The sequence below is a fragment of the Alexandromys fortis genome, unplaced genomic scaffold (genome assembly GCF_014885135.2).
Source record: "Alexandromys fortis isolate MF-2015 unplaced genomic scaffold, M_Fortis_MF-2015_v1.1 scaffold_18, whole genome shotgun sequence".
In the NCBI taxonomy this organism is placed as follows: Eukaryota; Metazoa; Chordata; class Mammalia; order Rodentia; family Cricetidae; genus Alexandromys; species Alexandromys fortis.
This window is the reverse complement of record NW_026067897.1, coordinates 12,769,166-12,788,676: the sequence shown is the minus strand read 5'-3', so window position 1 is coordinate 12,788,676 and position 19,511 is coordinate 12,769,166. Positions and strand designations below refer to the sequence as shown.

Below are 19,511 nucleotides of genomic sequence, written 5' to 3'. Positions count from 1 at the left end.
TGATTAATTCTAATATAGGCTACTCGAACCAGTTCTTTTGTATGAGATATCCAATAGTCATAAATAACACATAATGTGTTAATATTTCATTTTAAGATAGTGATTAGCTCATATCTTTTAAATTAATACCCATAAAAGATTAATAATATTTGTCAGCATTAGTCTATTGTCTGAAGTTAAAGTTATAGGCTTACGGTCTTCCTTATCTCTATTATTAATTTTAATAAGATATAAAATGTAAATATTATTTTTGAGAATATGTAAAATTCATTCCATGTGTAACAGCAGTAATTTATAAAACTTGCACATTATAATATAAAATTTACTTAGGGCATCACATACTTTCAAGACAAGACTTGGAACACCAAGCTGAAACTGACCTGGAAGCCTCCTCCCAAAGGAGAACCTCTGATACCAACGAAAGGAATTATGCAATGCAAGTTTCCAAGAGAGAAAAACAGGCAATAGTCATTCTCATCTATGAAGCCTATAAACCAAAATACCAATCCTAACAGGAAATATTCAATGGTGCAAGAGTGAGTGGTAAATAGTCGCTAATAGTATAATCATAGTAACCAAGTTTGTCTGATTGGATTAAGGCAATTCAAAAATAAAATAGCATCAATAAAAAGTATGATGGCATGTGTACTCAGAAAACTAGAGAATTGGTGTGACTACAAACTGTACTCAAAGTTAAAAGTTATGAACATCCACCCGTAGAGAACACATTCATGGTTCACTCTACTGGAATTTTTTCTGTAATGTGTTTCTACAGTTATAACACAAATTCTACCATGCTATTCTTTATGCTTCTTTTCTATAGTGTTTTAATTATTTTACATTGAAAGTGACTTATTAAGATCCAGGAAGAAAAATTGAAAATAAGAAAGATAATGTGTGTTAGCAACTTTACACGTGGAGCCACGTATGACAGTACTCCTAGGAGTCTTATCTCTGCACAGGACGCTCTGTGGAAGCTTGACAGCGTTCTACTAGCAACCTAACCGTCTAATAAATGTTTCAGAGGCAGACAAGTTATTAACCTGCTGGACTTTTTAATGTTACTTTTCAGTTAAGTCAATCCCTTTGCTTTGAGGAAAATGAAAAACATTGGATTTATTGTAAAAACACACACAAAAGCTCATCCATTTACAGAAATAATCTAACAGATAATTCTTTTCTAGTGCTCATATACATTAAATCAAACCTAAGCTAAAAATTCAAGGGATATATGACTCCAAAGTTTATGCGAATATTATGCAAATACAGCCATAAAATTCCTGAAAACTCTTACTTGAATATATTGTGGAGTAACATGAAAATTAAGATGTACTTTAGTGTCCATATTTATAATTCAAAGTGCACAATGACAACATCAGGTAAAAGACAAAAGTATTTTTGCTAAACAATAACAACTACTTTCTGTATTCTTTGTACTTGACATCTTTATCATTTAAATTTCAAAATTTTCATTTCTTATACCTTTTGATACGTTTTCTTTTTAATGTGATTTTCATTAAGAATGCTTGACTTAAGTATTTTAATGTGTTTTAGCTAGTTTATATTGGAATTACTAATTTCATTTATGTACAAGTATTTAAATAATTTAAAAACCCATCTTGGGACACTTCACATATTAAACAAATAAATAAGAGCTATACATCAACCTTATAATGTTATGCTGAAATTATAACATTTAAAGATTATTTCTAAGTAGCCCATATTTCAGTGGATGTTGTCTCCGTCATAAACATGTTATTTCCTCTGGCCATGCAATCTGTGTTAGGAGGCATGCTGTTCCTGTGAATTGCTTGAGAGAGGAAAGAGTTTCCGAACTCCTAGTCCATGAAGGAATGCTTCCTTTGTTCTGAGCCTGTGGTAGGGCACATCATGGCCAGGAAGAGAAAAGAACAAGAGTCCTGCCATATCCTTTGTGAACATGGCCTTAACGACCATGCTTTTTCCCATCAGCTCACATATTTTACCATCACGGCCACTTTCTGCAGTGTGATCTTGGGGCTGAATCGAACAGCCAGGCCTCTTGACTCTTCTCCAAATCATAGCTAAATACATTGTGCTTGCTTCCTGTTCTGATTTACCCTGACAGCACTCTGCTGCTCCTGTCCTCTGAAACATGCTCCTGGCAGGCCCTGTAAAGGGGAGAAAGCTACTATGAACCTTACTCTCTTCATTTCTCTAAGGCAGTTGTTATAAGTGACTAATACATGAGACCCTACCCTCACTAGTGGACTGGTGCTCCTATGAGGAGTTTCAGGGAATACTCTTGTTTTTTTTTTTTTTTCACCTCTGCTTTTTATCACATAAGCTGGCAGCAGGAAGATGCCGTCTTGCACACAGAGTGTGAGCCGTTGTGCTTCATTCTGTGAAAAGAAGGGAATAAACACACGCATGCTCGATGACAAGCACCAATACGTGGACTTGATCCACCATCCCACACAAGTCTAGCTTGATCAGCATACTGGGCTGTGTGTAAGGAGTGTCCTAGAGAAGCACAAGTGATCGGTAGCAGCTACAGGAATTTATATGTGGGTGAGAGCTAGCAAGTTGGTAACGGTAGAAGTGTCAGTGTGGTAGAAGATGAGGCAGAGAGGGAGCTAATTATGTCTACGTGATCCTGTGGCTACCTCTACATATAGTGGAAATACTCATTCAAGCCCTGTCCTCTGCATAGCCTTTAGGTTTTGAAACGGATTTTTACAGTTCTAGTGTCTCGCAGGGGTCATCAAAAAACCATAGTAGCATGCTTAGTCCTCCCTGAACGCCGGGCACCGCTCCTCTGGAATAACATAAGCCTGAGCTATCAAAACAGAGCAGAAAATTACTTAAACTGCAAGCAAAGCCAGAACTCCAAAAGGCATTTAGTACTAAAACTAAGCTACAAGCACACACTTTACACTAGAGTGGAACCTCTACATTGGGCTGAGTGATGATGCTGTAAGCCATAATTCTCTAGCAGTTGCCTTCTGCTTTTACAACCTTGTTGAAAAGCCTTGTGAATCTTGAAACACTCTGAGCTTCAGAGATTTTTCTTTTATTACCCGAGCTCTGTTGATTTTATTAGTTTCCTCAGTCTTGAGAGCCTCTCTTCTCTTTCCAGGGGGTAGCACTTCAATTCAGGACAAAGTACCTGAACACTGTGAGTTTTCATCATGAACTATATCTGTTATGAAACTGTTGATATTTGGCTTCCAAGTCAACAGAACTATAAAAAGTGGTGTTACTTGTAAATTACCCAGTATCTACTATTTGGTGTATTCAGAAACCAACACTGTCACCCATATAATCCAAAACTCCTGCCAATTAAGCACAAGTTTTGCCTGTCTCTTAATTATTTAGACACATGCAACTTTTAAGAAAATATACTTATGGGGGCTAGAGAGATGGCTCAGTGGTTAAGAGCATTGCCTGCTCTTCCAAAGGTCCTGAGTTCAATTCCCAGCAACCACATGGTGGCTCACAACCATCTGTAATGAGGTCTGGCGCCCTCTCCTGGCCTGCAGGCATACAGACAGAACATTGTATACATAATAAATAAATAAATAAATAAATAAATAGTTAAAAGCTGGGCGGTGGTGGCGCACGCCTTTAATCCCAGCACTCGGGAGGCAGAGGCAGGCGGATCTCTGTGAGTTCGAGACCAGCCTGGTCTACAAGACCTAGTTCCAGGACAGGCTCCAAAACCACAGAGAAACCCTGTCTCGAAAAAAACCAAAATAAATAAATAAATAAATAGTTAAAAAAAGAAAATATACTTAATAACAAATAACATGCTGACCTAGTTTTTGATTTTTGCTTTTAATTTTTGTTAACCTCACACAAACTAATGTTATCTGAGAACTGCATTTGATAACACGCCTCCATAAGATTGGCCTGAAAGGCCATATCTAGCCTCTCCATTCAGCCAGATGCTGACCATCCCTCTCCAGAGTCTGTCATCGTAAGTGATGTCCTCATCCTGCATCAAGGTAACTTCATGCAACAAATGGAAACCAATAGAGAAAACCACAACCAATCAAAGTACAGAGTCATGGAACCAAAAATCATCCAGGCACAAGTACTTCTCTCTCTCCCATTGTCTGCACGACTTAGTGTTACAGCATCAGTCTGTCCGATGTAGAGGTTCTATTCTGGCTTAAAGTTTGTGCTTTTATTAGTCTGAAAGCCTCTCAGAGATTGGCGTTTGCTTGCATTTTAAATAATTTTCTGCTCTGCCCTAGGATTGACAGCTCAGGTTTACACTACTCTGATGCATAGGATGTCACTGATCCTAGAATCTTCTTCCAAATCATTCTCACCTGTCAGAATCCACTCTGACAGGAATCAGCAAGGAGTACCTGGAAGGGGGCATGAGGTTATAGGAAATGGAAGGTTAAGAGAAATGAAGACAGAAACATAGGATAGATAGGGAGGACTAAAGGCCAGTACCAAACAGCCCAGAGTTTATTTCTCAGCATATATTCTAAATACGGTCAAAAGGCAGAACAAAGAGCAGGACAATCAGTTAACCATCTCCCTGCACTGGCCTTGGGAGGAAGCTCAAGCAGGTGCATTATTTTATTGAGCCAAGTAGCTTCTAATCTCTAAGAAGGAGTGCTTCTGGCTGGCAGCAGCATTCCAAATCTTTATAGAAAAATGTGCTCTTTCCACTGGGCAAATTGCTCTGTCTATGGGCTAGCACAGCTGTTGCTCATAGCCCTCAAAGATACTGGATGAAGTAGAGCAGGCGAGCTTGAACTCAAAAGCCACTTAAGCCACAAATGACTCCAGATGGAAACTGGTTCACACGTGGGCTCCCTCACTCACCACCATTCAAAATTCCATATCCTGTTTATGATTGCATACCACCTGTTCACCTCTATAACACTAGTATAAAATTAAAGCCTGGCAAAATTATCAGCTTGAATTTCTTCCTACAGACTAAAGCATATAGAAGGAACAGAATTACTTCATAGGTACTTCATAAAGAAAAAATAGATGGATGAAAAGAATATCATGTAAGGAAAGAATTGAGAGAATTTTACTGTCATCTAAATATAGGATATTTGTAGTTTGTACTTTTATTTTTTGGCATGGTTTAGGTACAAAACTTAAATATAAGATGCATTAGTATATTGCATTTTCTTAGTGATCTATGTAACATCTTATCATGATGTCATTCTCTTCCTGATTAGTCAGGAAGGTGATGCGGCTGTTCCCAAAAGTTCACTGGAGTGTATAATAAGTATGTGTGATATGTGTTCATCTTGAATATTAAGCAAGTCGTCTTCAACAAGAAAGGACACAGTGCTCAACATACCCCCAATCTCCTCATACATACTTGTCAAAATACTGACATTTTATCACACATAGGGATTAATTTTTGGTTGATATGACATTGAAACTTGAATTCTGGCCTGAGGATGGATGGGATCTTAAAACTCAAATCATTTTTATTGTACTGATCTTTCACCTTTTTATTTCAGCTTAATCCGAGACATCTTTGAGTCTATTGTAAATAAGAATGCTTCCAATGCTCTCTTTCTCATAATGTTTATTTTCAAATAAGAATATTTTGACTTCTTCATTTCCTATTTATATCCTTTTAGTTTTCATCTCTGCTCTTATTGCTCTGACTAGGATTTCAACAATTATATAAAGAAAAGTGCGGGGACAGTGAAGAGCACCATTTCGTTTTATATTATAGTTCAAAAGCAAAAGTTTTCTCTCCAATTAGGACAATGTTGGCTGTAAGAATGTCATTTATAGCCTTTATTAAATTGAGATATATCCCCCCAGTCCTGTTCTCTCCAGGGCTTTTTTGTTTGTTTTTTGTTTGTTTGGTTGTTTGTTTGTTTTTGTTTTTCGAGACAGGGTTTCTCTGTGGCTTCGGAGCCTGTCCTGGAACTAGCTCTTGTAGACCAGGCTGGTCTCGAACTCACAGAGATCCGCCTGCCTCTGCCTCCCGAGTGCTGGGATTAAAGGCTTGCGCCACCATCGCCCGGCTTCTCCAGGGCTTTTTATCATAAAATGAGTGTTGGATTTTCTCCAAGACTCTTTCTGCATCTACTGAGATAATCATATGCTTTTTGCCTAAGAGTTCACTTATAAGGTTTGATTGATGTAATCTATACCGAACAGATCATGAACCTCTGAGTTACTAAAACTGAGGTCATGTGTTGTGTGATCCTCCTTGGATACTTATTCATATATATGAAGTCACATAAAACATTTAATTCTCTTCTAAACCGAGATAATTTTTCTACCTGTCAATTCACATTACTTAAAAGACGTTTTTCTGACTGAAAGTTCTGCACACATTAATGCTTTTTTTGTTTGTTTATATATTTATTCTGTGTTTAGCTGTGTTTAGACGTAACCACCATCAAATTCAACAAATCAAGATTACCATGGTTAGCAGGAAATATTTAATGAATAAATAAGATCCAATTTTCACATTCTTGAGAGAAAATCTTGCACAGTCCCTGAAGCACAACTGCATATATCATACACTGTAAAGACAGAAATTTCAAATTACTTTATGGATTTTTGTATATTTTGACCCATTTATTCACTTTTCCCCTTTGATTGAAAATGGATTTTTTTTCTCACATAGTATATCCTGATTATAGTGTCTCCTTCGTCTACACCTGGCAGTTTTTCCAACCTCCCCTCCCAACTGTATCCACTCCGTTTTGTCTGGATTTTAAGGGAAATAATAAAATAAAACAAAGATAAGAGAAAAACTGACACACTGGGATTGTATAAAACAAGGAGAATGGGGTAATCCTTGTGCTTGGCACAGCTCATCAGGGCGCACACCCTCCAGTTCCTGTTGTAGCTGAATAGAGAGGTCACATCCTCCTTGCTCAGCTCAAAGACCTTCAAGGTTTCAGCATTTCATGCTGGTGTCACAGACTTTGGGATCCCCAGGTTCCTTTGTATGGGGAACCAGATCAGCACTTGGGCTATAGATTTATTGTACTTGTATGCAGTTGCCTTAGTCCTGGGATCCTCCAGGAGAGAAGAGTCTTCGAACTTAGCCTTGGGCCTGTCTGGAGAGCCAAGGGGACTGTATGCAGTCACCACTATGCCTTTGGAACAGCAGTGCTCAATCAGCTTCTGTCGAGTTAGGTACAGGTGGCACTCGATCTGATTAATTGCAGGCTTCTCTTTTAAGCCAGGTTTGTTTAGGATCCTTTTAATCTGAAGAGGGTTGAAATTGGAGACACCAATTGATTTCACGAAACCTTCACCCACCAGCTCTTTTATGGCTGCCCAAGTGTCCACAAAATCAGTATCACTGGGAATCACATTTCTTGATGCATCCAGTAGGAAATAATCAGGCCCAGGCTTGAAACCTGTTGGCCAACGAATAAGGTAGAGTTCCTGGTAGTCCAGCTGCAGGTCGCTGAGCGTGTTCTGGCAGGCTCCTTTCACCATGCTCTTGTGGAACGTGCACCACAGCTTGCTGACAATGAAGAGTCACTTCAACACCTGCCCGAGCTTCTCCTGGAGGGCCACTCCCACTTCCTGCTCATTCTGGTACACCTGGGCACAGTCAATGTGGCGGTACCCAATGTCAATGGCAACCTTCATGACCTCAGTCACCCGGCCAGGAGGAGACTTCCAAGTGCCCAGGCCCAGGGTGGGCATCTTGGTGCTGTTATTCAGCTCCAGATAGCTGGCCATGATTGCTGCAGGTTACACACCCTGACCGACTACTCCATGCCAAAGTCTGAAGCTGCGGATACCTGCTCTCCCCTAAACGATTTACACATGATCTTCCTGCTTCATCTGTCCTTGCAGGAAGTCTTCCTTGATCAACCTGGACATTTTTTTTTAAGTTTGAATGACTTCACTGCTTTTCATTTTCTATGGAAATAGAAGCAAAATCTCTCTTCCAAATTAATAGACCCTTTGTCTTAAACTCTGATGTCAAGTTATTCTTACAATATATATGTTGGTTGAATCTAGCACTTTTTTTATAATTACATGTCTCTTAGCAGCTAAGCAATTCAAAGAAGACAACAATATACATGATCTAGACTCTGTGTATTGCCTATCTTTATGTGGCTTATTTATCTTATTTTACTTTATACCATGTTGAGGATATTTTTATTATTTTAAAACTTTGCTTCTTAAATATAATACTGTATATATTCATTTTATTCTCTCTTCTAAGTCTACACATTTTTAAAAACACACTGTGACCCAATTAGTGGCTCTTTTTGTCTGAATCTGTACTTACTGTGCATCTGTATTATTTTCTTATTGTGTGAGTAAAAAAAAAACTGTTGTAACTTGTATCATGGTATGTTGGTGATTGACACTTCCCTCTCAGTTCTCTGAGAGTCTAGTTTCATGGAGGAGGCATGTTTATGACCCATGTTTATCGCCCAACTCTGGGAAGTGACTGGATCCACACCATCACCATAGTGTGCTATGGTTTCTTGGTAGCTGCATTTTTTTTTATCTGCTGGTAGTGAGCACAGACGTGGCTTCTTTAAAAGGTGACTTCATGGCTCAATGCTATCAGCAAAAATGGTGGCTTTTTTAAGAGGCTCTACTACCAAACACTTTGATGGTATTCATGTTCAGTATATGGCACACTATTCATGGATGGTGTGGATCTAGTAACTAATTCCTTTCACAGGAAATCTAACTGATCTTGTATGTTGTAAGAAAAATCCGAGGTATTAAAGCTGTACATGCCCTGATTTCCTTAGTGGTTGCTCAAGTTTGCACTCCCACGAGCAATGTAGGAGTGCTCCCCTTACTCCACAGTGGATTAGTTTCTCAATGCAAGTAAACAAAATAAGCAATATTGATGACATACTGTACATATTTACGTATATACTTTGGTGAGAAACAAATATTTTCCTACCCATTGTTAGAGACTCCTATGTGTACACTTGAAATTGTACTAATCTTATTTTTTCAGGACTAATGTTAGATAACCATAGAGGTCAGAATGTCTACTGGAGATATTTTTCTCTTTACTAGGAAAAGACTAGTGCTACCTCACTGAAGAATTTACTTAAGTTATGTCTTTGAAAAACTTTAGTGACACCTGAAATATGTGTTAAATGATAGATTGAATATTAAATATTAAAAGATAACCTTTAAAGAATGAATTTAAATTTATATATTAATATTTGGGTATATTACTACATATGATTAACTTTTATATTTAAAATACATGCTTTCTTGGCTTTAATGCAGACATAAACTTTGTTGACTTACTTGTTTCCATTTCTCTTTTCTTTTAGGCCATACTTTGGAGGTATAAATTCTCTCAGCTTAAAGGCTCATCAGATGACGGCAAAAGCAAAATAAAATTTTTGTTTCAGAACTCAGAAACTAAACAAATTGAAGCAAAGGTAAACACAAAAGAGCCATCACACGATACATTTCCAAAATCATCAGTGCCTTAATGATGCAACGAGGAGAATGTGCAGGATCATTAAACACAAATGTTTTCCGCCTACCTTGAAATAGCACTGTGACCCCAGAGTACTTTTACTTGAAGGCTTTAGTGACAGATTTTCACTGAAAAGCATTGCTCCAGATAAATTATGCCCAACTGATTCTGGGTCGTAGTTTTAATCTGGTATGAACTATAATTACATAAGACGAAAACAACATGACAAGACCTGAAGGGGCCATACAGCAGTTTCTTAATTTTAAAAAATACCTTGGAAATTTAGCTGCTTTATGGTAATCTATCAAACCTTAAATAGAAGTATAAATTTGCAAAGAATATGGTTTTAAGCAACTGTGAAATAATTGCTAAGTAGTTATGACTTAAAGAAGATGAATTAGTCAATGACTTTCCACATAGTTTTACCTAAGTTATAGTCAACTGGTATATGATAGTGCTCTTGTTAGGACAATGGACAGTTTAAACAATTTTGTATGTATAAAGATTTATACTTGCAGAAATTCAAAATTTCACTTTTTTCTATTACCCTATAATGAAATCAACAGTAAGATTTTTTAGTTTAAATAATTCATAAAAATATTATTCCTCTGTGGAATGAAGAATAAACAATAGCAAATTGTAAATTTAATCCTGTGGTATGGAAACCTACTGTACTTTTTCTTTTATGAAGTCATTTGCAATCATTTACTTTTGCAATCATTTACCTGAGTTCAGGGTGAGTCTTAGACCGACTTTCAAGGACTTCCCAAGCATGACTCTGTGATGTTCTATACAGTAGCTTACCATGTTGTTCTACATCTTTACCAGAAGCCTTCCTTTCAATAATGTGATTCTTCTTTTGCTAGTATGTCTGGCCAGGCATTTTTCCATTGTTCCTTCTTGAGAACTTTCTCCATTTATATTTTCATTTCTGAAGTAGGAACTGTGATCATAGCTTTTATGTATTCATTCCTTCTCTTTCACATCTCCAACACATGGATGTAATTATCTTCTTGCCTTGCCTTTGTATCCCATGAGGTTAGAAAAGTTATTTTTTCATTCCCTTTTCTTGTGGATTGGTTTCTGAACCCTCAATCTCATGTGCCTTCCACACATGACTTGCCTCTGTTTCTTGCTCTTTCTTTTCTCCATAACTATCAATGAAGCATCATTGTGCTTGCACTTACTTTTTTCTTTAAAATGATTTTCCATGTTCTAGAAATAAAATGTTCTATAAATGCATATTAATGTAAATTTATTAATATTAACGTTGGTTGGGTGCCTTAAGTTTTTAAGGAGGTGCACCATCTCAGTTAACCAAGATAGAACCATCTTCATCAGTTTGGAGCCCCAAACCGATGGTGCTATCAGCAAAATGGCATCATATCAACCAGATAGAATCATTGTTGTGGGGCCACATCTTCTTCCTGGAAACTTAAAAGATTAATATAGAAAAATGTATTAATCATTGTGGAAAACTTAAACAGTATTCATACCAAAACAGAGAGTATGAATTTCTATAGACATGAATTTGAAGAAAGGTACCATAGAGACAAAAATAGGTATGGGGAGAAGAAAAATTTTGAAAGCAGAGTTCTGATAAACTTAGTCCCTAGATTTTATCTTCTTTTTGTCCCACATCAGGTGGCTTCTGATATGAGACAGAGACTCTAAATTTTTCTTTTAAGAATGTGCTTGAATTTAGAGAAGGAGAGCTACTGTCTAACTCCAAAGTCAGCTTTGATTTTCAAGTGAGTTGCAAATGCTATTTCATATATATGTTTAGGTATGAGATTTTACCCTGCAAAGGATATTGGTATCATAAGCCATATTTTTCTTTGCTTGGTGATTCTTTTTGAATTGTTATCTTTCTTCTTTAGACATCTAGATGTCCAAGATTTCTTGACTGTTTGAAGATGGGTATTTTTCTGCAAAGACAAGAACAGAACCCTGCCCCAACCCTTATGAGGTTTCCTTAGAATCTGTAGAATTGTCACCTCTGTGAATAAGTTGTCATTTCCATTTATCAAGAGATTTCTCCTTTTCAAAGAATATCTTGATTAATTTTGATAGTATTCATAGTTTTTCTTCTCCTGTGAAAACAAAAGCAAAACCCCTGTCCCAGTGTAGCACATCTTCTGGTTTCCATTCTTAGGTCAACACCTCCTTGAATACACAAACTGATTTAATTCAGAAATTTTTTTTTTCTGTTACCCAATGTCTCTCTGAAGCCATTGTTTCCTTCTCATTAGTATTAAGAAAATTTAAGGTTAATAAAGCATTATGCAATCTACTTCTGGGGATATTTTCCATCCCTTTCTATTTGTTTAACATATCCTTTATAGCTCAATTTGAAGTTTCTGTAAGTGTCTGACCTGTAGGATTTTGTAGCATATCATAATACACTTTATATTATAATAAGCAAAAAAAAAACTGTTTCATTTTCTTAGAGACATATCCTGAGCATTGTCTGTCTTTATTTGTGCAGGTATACCCATGATGACCATAACTCCTAATAAATGTGTGATTACCAAATCACTCTAATAACTCTTGATTTCTGTGACGTACCATCAGACTTTTCTTGTCTATCATCTTTCTTTCTGATCCATGTTTTTCAAAAGAAAGTGAAGTATTGTGATGAATATTTATTGAATGACCAAATACTTATATTTTGAAATTAGGTTTTACTTAGTAAGGCTCGTGGAAAAAAATGTCAGGAAAGTTCTGTTGTAAGGAAATAGCATGTAAAGCCTCTGGATATTTGAAAGTCTCAGAAAAAAAAAATAGGTAGAAAGGAAAGACTATCCTCTGTGAATTCATACAGGAGTGAACAAGGAAGCCTGAGGGATGGCTATGACTGTAAGAGTTGATCATGGGGCAGAGGAGGTGATGTTGAATTAGGGTCAAACCCAGATCCATCAGTCTCCTACAGTCTATTCTCAGTGTCTATGTCTTCCTATCATACACTACAAACCTTAAATTGGCAAAGATATAAAACTGTAAGGTCTTGATCAGCATCAAACTATTGGACAATAATAAACAAGATGGGTAGAATAATTAGAAAACCTAGATCTTACTTAAAGTGCCCAGATATTTAGGTAATTGGAGAGATTAAAAAACAAGCTATAATCTTCAACTTAATAGGAATAATTTTAAGAAACACTGCTTTAATATTTGTGTTCAGTGGCATTCAAAATTTTTTTATCTTTGTGAACTGAAAAGAACATATACACACACTTGTATAAATGTATATATAATATCTATACAATATAATATTATTATGGTATAATATATTATATATAATGTGTATGTATAAAATCAGAGAAGATGAGACCGTAGATTTAAGAGGGAAGGTTGTAATAGGGTAGTTGGGATGGAAAGAATGGGAGGAGAGGACATGGTAAATATTGCATAGAGGAGAGAAAGAGGAAGAGAAAATGATATAATATTTTAATTAATTTTTAATTTGAATAAAATAAACCTTGGCTAATAATGACAGAATTTTAAAAAGACTTTGTAAGTGGAAATTTTTGGGAAATACAATAAAGAAGTGAATGTATTTTACCACTTTCAGAAATTGCACTACACTAATCTGACTCTGAACTATGAAAAGGTAAAAGACTGTTGAGACACTGAAGGCTATTGTGTTCCTATTGCAAACCCCAAGAAAACACAGTAGGCCTGTTAATTTTTTTAGGAGTTCTCTGATGCATTATAATTTGTTCTAATTTCTTCATCTTCCGTCACAAATGTGAAACTAAATAACAAAAAATACGCATCATTAATCTCAGGTGTTTACTACATATGAGTTACTCTCATTGCGATCATAAACTGTATATCAGTTTCACTAAGCTTATAAATTTCTTAATCAGTCTTCAATATTCTTGGCATTGTAACATGTCTATGAGAGTATTGTATTTTAATATATTACATATCCTAGATTCCAGATGTTATACATAAAAATGACTGCTTATTGACAACTTTGTGAAAAAATAAATTTTTTCCCCTGATTTACTTCTGTCTCCTTTCCTTCCAGGAGTTGGAATTTTCAAATTTATTTGCTGTGCTTCACTGTATCCATTCATTTTTTGCTGCCAAAGTGGCTTGTTTGGACCCTCTGTTTTTAGGCAATCAGGCTGCTGCTTCTGCTACTGCCACCTCTGCTTCTACAAGCAAAGCAAAGCACGTGGCTTGACAGACCGAGTTCTGCCTAGCAGCCCCACTGTCACTCCTCGTTTTCCTCCGGCAGAGACCACGCTGTCACCATGTCAACAGTGGAGTCAGACTGCAACTCCAGCGGGAAAAATGTCAAGAGGTATCTGCAGTAGATCTTACCCTAGCAGGTATCCGCAAATAACCCGGAATGGGCAGAGCAGCCTATTCTTTCTCCTCTGATCTTTATCAGGACACAGCTGTCACCGTGTATGGTGATGAATGATTGGTATGTAAAGTATGTAAATAACACGAAAATTGTAAGCTACCTATAAATAAAAATACCAATTAAATGGCTATTTCTCTATTTTAGATTATTTTGTATGACAGAGACATAGTGGGCCAGATGAACCAATGCCCTATCATTGTATTATGAGTGTAAATAAGTTAAAAAGTAAAGCAAGGCAAGTAGCATGCAAAAAAATAATAAAACATTAAAACCTCAAGGATAGAAGTACCTTAACCTACCCAAATGAGTTTCTTCCTATGTTCCCATCTTACGTTTCCACATGAGCACTCCGGTTGTGTTTACCAGATTTTAAATCTTCTGAAGAATAAGTAAAGATAATCACATTGGCCTGTGATACACACTAAGAAATGAAACATTCCTTCTTGAATGAATGCTACAAAAATGTTTTATATTAAAAATGGTATTAGTCCTGAATGGCTAAAACACTCATGATTTCCCTGTTCTTCATGTAAACACACTTATACTCTTTTGCCTAATAATATATATGAACAAACTAAACTTTAATAAATTGATATGACCCAAAATTCTTACAGAGAAAATTATGTCAACAAATTCTGTTTAAGAAATAGGACTTTGTAACCCTTTTCTGTGTGGTCGTGAATCGAAAAGTTCCTGAAAAGTAGCCACAGAGGTGATAATTTCATTTGAGTATATTTATGAGTAAATTAAGTGAGATTTGGAAACAATTCTCAAAATACATGTCCATGGAGTATGATTAAGTAGTTGTAATAGATTAAGACTGCTGTAGCTAGCTTGTGTTAGCGTTAGAAAGACGAAAAGGACAGAAATAGGCAATGTGGAGAATGTACTCACAGCTGGGAATGGGGTCTTGCTAGTCACACAAAGCAGGAAGCATTCTCTGGCCCTCATCTAAGGCTCTCGAGATGTCTGCTTTTAAACAAGTGGGTACTTATTGGAAAGTAAAAAGGAAGCCCATTTTTGCTTATACACATTTCAGTTGATAATTGTTTTAGGCCTTTTTAAATGACCAGTTTTCTAACAGGGAGTTCACTATTGTTTCCTTTAGGAGAAGAAAATCTCATTTAAGACTTAAGAGGAAAACAAAATAATTTGTGGGGAGGAACACACATCCATGAAAGTAAAGTCAACAAATAGTAAGCTATTTTCATAATCACTAGAAATATTAAATCATCTTTAATCAGGTTAAGTGAAATCTCATAATGAGAACTGAAATATGTAAGATTGGAATTAAAAGAACAAAAAAATTAATAATAAAAGTTTACAAACACTATAAGAAATTCAATGTATCCCTACAATGGTAATATTGAAATTGTTGCTTACTTTATCAACCAGACACAAAAACTATGGCAAATTTTGGATATCACCAATATCAGAGTTCTGACTGTCTAACATAAAGTAGAAGGAATGAATTTGGACACATTTTACTATTTCTTCTGAAACCTCTGCTACTGAGCAAGGTGCAGCCACATGGTGGGTGACCTGGTCTGTAGGGCTTGTGATATGCCACAGTCATCAAAACTAAAAAAGGAAATAATCTGAGGTTTTAAACAATGCAGAATTCTTCTGTAATCATGTAAGATAATTTCATGGGGCTGGAGAGGTGACTGAGCTTTAAGGGTTATTTTTGCTCCTGCAAAGAAGGCAGACTTGCTTTGAGGACTCACTCAGTGATCTGTAACTACAGTTCCAGGGGTTCTGATGCCATTTTCCAGACTCAGCAGCACTGGGGATACATGTGGTGCAGATGAAATAGCATGTAAAATGATGTAGATTTTACAAGGTTCTCTTTAAACAGACAAAAACAAATTATGCTTTTATTGTTGTTATTGCAAATATTCTACCAGTGTTCCCATTGTGAAAACAGCAAAAGTATGAGATGAGATCTTTGGGTATATAGAGCTAGTGTACTTACAGATACATAAGTACATGTATAGAAACAAGAATAAATTGTTGACCTTAATTATACTGAGATAAAATTTTCCACATACATATACAGCATAATTTGAATTCAGCTACAAAGTGTTGCTTGAAATAAAACATATTAAAACCACCTTAGTATTGTTACTATTTATAATATTGATCGGCATATCTTCATGCTGAAATTGCTATTTAACACGATTAGTGGTCCAGGCAGCAGTTAGGAAAATACTGTTCTGATTTTCATCAGTTTAACAGTTAGTGTTTGATGCTTTCTTTATAGTGCTATTAAGCACTGTTATTTGCTGTTGTTTCTTGGGCTACTTCAGTGAGAAAGTTTAGAAATGAATTGAAACACAGATTTCAATTTCTCTGTAACTTAGGTAGGTTCCAATATGGGAGTTTTTTTTTTTTTTCAAAAATTGCAAGTTTGAGTATTAAGCACATATGAGAATGCTTCATGATGTTTTAACCCCTCCAGTGCCTTGGTGGATGTATATGCACATGCATGTGTATGGGGACAAATTAAAGGGCTTATTACAGTGTACACAGTGTAATCTTAAAGGGCAATGTAGTTATGGGAGTTAGAGACAAGAGTTTAAAACCACTTGAAAACTGTTGAGAATGCCTTTTACGTGATTAAAATAGCAATCCATCAGCACTGAAATATATCAAAGCAGGGGCATTTGAATCTGTTATAGCGCAACTTCAAAAACACATTAAAAGATGATTTAAAAATAATAAATACGCCAAATGCTTCCCATCCAATCTTACTTTTAAGCAGCAGGATGAGCTACTGCGTCCTCATACATTTCGGGCATGAACAGACCTCTTATAAAGCCTTTGCTCATAAAAGTCGTCCAACAAGAAGAAAGACAATGAACACCAAGTCAATATGGCAAGCAGAGAAAGAACTTCCATATAGACAGTGCGGTTTTCTTCTGGATGCATGAGCAGATGAGTCCACATATCCTTTGCTTAGGTCACAGTGATTGTTCATAGTATATTCCATGTCGAATGCTGGGCTTAAGTGATGCTTGATTTATCACTGAGGAACAGTGATGCATAGCAATCACTTCACTTTACTGTTTCAAACCCGAAGTGTGGAGAAGCTCTACTGGTGCAAGGACAAGCTTAAGCTTAACTCTGTAAGGTAAGTGTCTGTGTTCACACTTAACGATAAATATTTTGTTCCTGTTGCTATTGCTGTGCTCAGGAGCTTAAGGACTCTCTTGATCCACATCTCTAGAATTTCTGTTTGTATTTTGTTCTGACTCCTTAATACCCTAAACTCATGTCACTTTATGTTATACCTTAACTTTAAGGATAATAAATAATATAAATGTTATATATTTTATACATATTACAATGTAGTGAAATAGAAAGATAAAATGTAAAAATATTTATTTCCTATTTAAATGTTTGGTGGATGTTTCTAAAATGTAAATTCAGATCTGTTATAACTTGCCACTCTGTCTTTGGGTTCATTAATGATTTATTACAAAATAAAGCAAACAAAAAAAAGGAACCTTTCTTAAATGAAGCATACTAGAAAATAAAGATGGAAGCTTTTACTACTTTCAATTTTGTATTTCTTTGTCTGCCTTTGATCTGTAAGTTTCCCACAAATTTAAACTCTAATCTTGATGGAAGAAAATTGAATGTAAAAGGGAAAATCTGACCTCTCTGCCAAGAGTACAAACCAAAAACACAATCTGCTTTGGTTCATTAATATTCATGAACATTTGGTGTCTGACTTCTGAATTATAGCAGAGACCTAAGGAAGGTGATATTTACCAAATTACTTAACCCACCAAGGAGTTACAACTCTTGAAAACATTACCACTTTGGTATTTATGTAGCAGTCCATTAGGAACAGTATCTAAATTGAGAAGGAAGGCCAAGGACATCATTAGCTTGTCACTAATAACTGAATTGTGGAGCAATTATTGAGGTATCATGTTCCTTCCTTTAAGACGGTAATTGTTATTCAGGTGATTACAATGTCATAAAAGCATGCCGACAAGATTCCCTTCAAAACAGTTCCAATATTGTCCTTGTTACTAAATGAACTCTAAAACGTCTCCAACTTGTTGCTGTTGTTCCATCTTTTTCAGTTTGAATAGCAGAAAGACAATTAAGCTTCCTGTGAAAAAGTAGTAAATACCCATCATGTATATTTTCAATAACTAAACTGAATACAAAGAAAAAATATAGTAAGTCTTAACCCCAGTAAAAATAAGCAAAGCGCATTTTAGATGAATGTTACTACACCCATCATTTTTTTTCACACAGAAGCAAATAAAGTATTTTAAATTGATGTACAAGCATGTGCATTGAGTGTCTTTATAAAAACAATTAGATTGGTGTAGTAATTTATCAGTGCAGTGCTGATCTACCAAGACTAATATCACTGGTTCTCTCCCTAGCACACTAGACAAATAATATTTATCATAAATATAATAACAAAATGCTCCATGATTTTAAAAATGCAATAAGAAACAGTTATTCAGAGGAAATGTATGAACGCAATTGATATAATACTTATGTTTTCTTTTAGAAGTACTTTATTCATCCTTTAGGAATTTCTTAAACTATATATTTTTATCTTCTTCAATCCCTCTTTGCAATTCATCTATGATCTATCCCCATCTCCCTAGAAAGTTATCATTTTGGGGAGGGAGAAAATATCCTGGAGCATGGTTGACCTACAAGGATTCTAGTATTTTTTGTTTGTTTGTTTGTTTTTTGTTTTGTTTTGTTTTCCGAGACAGGGTTTCTCTGTAGCTTTTTTGGAGCCTTCGTTGGACCTAGCTCTTGTAGACCAGGCTGGTCTCGAACTCACAGAGATCCACCTGCCTCTGCCTCCCAAGTGCTGGGATTAAAGGCGTGCGCCACCACTGCCTGGCTAAGGATTATAGTCTTAATGAAAGCTAATTCTGCCTTTCCCATCAGCTGTCAGTTGTTAATAAATCCCCAGGTCGGGTTAAGGCTTTTTGTAAGCTCTTCTTTCCATGGTTAAGTGCTCATTTCCATTGGTTTGACTTGAGCTTCTACAGTTCTTGTGCACGCTGTCACAGTTCCTGGGAATGCATATGTGCAACTCCTCTGCAGTGTCAGGAAAAGGGCTTCCATGTAGTCTTCTGCCACCTGCCTGTCTCGAAAAACAAAAACAAAAACAAACAAACAAAAAAAAACTTTTACAAACAGTCATGCCAGGGTCTTGGGAGTAGACTACAAGATATACGTGTCCAATTTGTGGCTAACAGTTTTTAGCTTGAGTAACAACAATAATATATTTGTCTTATGAAATCTATGCTTTTTCAAAAGCAAAGTAGATATTAGCAAAAGCGGAGGTATACATGTATTTGAAAATCAGTTGCTCTAAAGAACTTTAAAGTTCTTGTCTTAGAATAAGTTCTTTGTGTTTGGTAAATGAATATAGATCTGTAGCAACACCAAGATTAATATTTAAAATGATTATCTCCAGGTTCTGGCTATTACAAACAATGCTGCTATAAACATAGTAGAGCATATACTTTTGTTGTGTGATAAGGCCTTTCTTGGGTATATTCCCAAGAGTGGTATTGCTGGGTCCATGGGTAGGTTGATCCCGAATTTCCTGAGAAATCTCCACACTGCTTTCCAGAGTGGTTGCACAAGTTTGCATTCCCACCAGCAATGGATGAGTGTACCTCTTTCTCCACAACCTCTCCAGCAAAGGCTATC

At 36.1% G+C, this 19,511-nt stretch overlaps 1 protein-coding gene and 1 pseudogene across 3 annotated transcripts in view; one reads left to right on the top strand and one right to left on the bottom strand.

The window, feature by feature from the left end:
• The window catches only part of Sntg1 (syntrophin gamma 1), a 348,433-nt gene extending 334,503 nt beyond the window's left edge, over positions 1-13,930 (top strand). For all 3 annotated transcript variants that reach the window (XM_050163780.1, XM_050163772.1, XM_050163789.1), the window contains 2 exons: positions 9,270-9,380; positions 13,458-13,930. In XM_050163780.1, the coding sequence (XP_050019737.1) occupies positions 9,270-9,380; positions 13,458-13,616 (270 nt within the window). In that variant the 3' untranslated portion in view covers positions 13,617-13,930. The remainder of the gene's footprint in view (positions 1-9,269; positions 9,381-13,457) is intronic.
• On the bottom strand, positions 6,543-7,780 carry LOC126514733 (aldo-keto reductase family 1 member B1-like; annotated as a pseudogene).
• Positions 13,931-19,511: the final 5,581 nt, after the last annotated feature.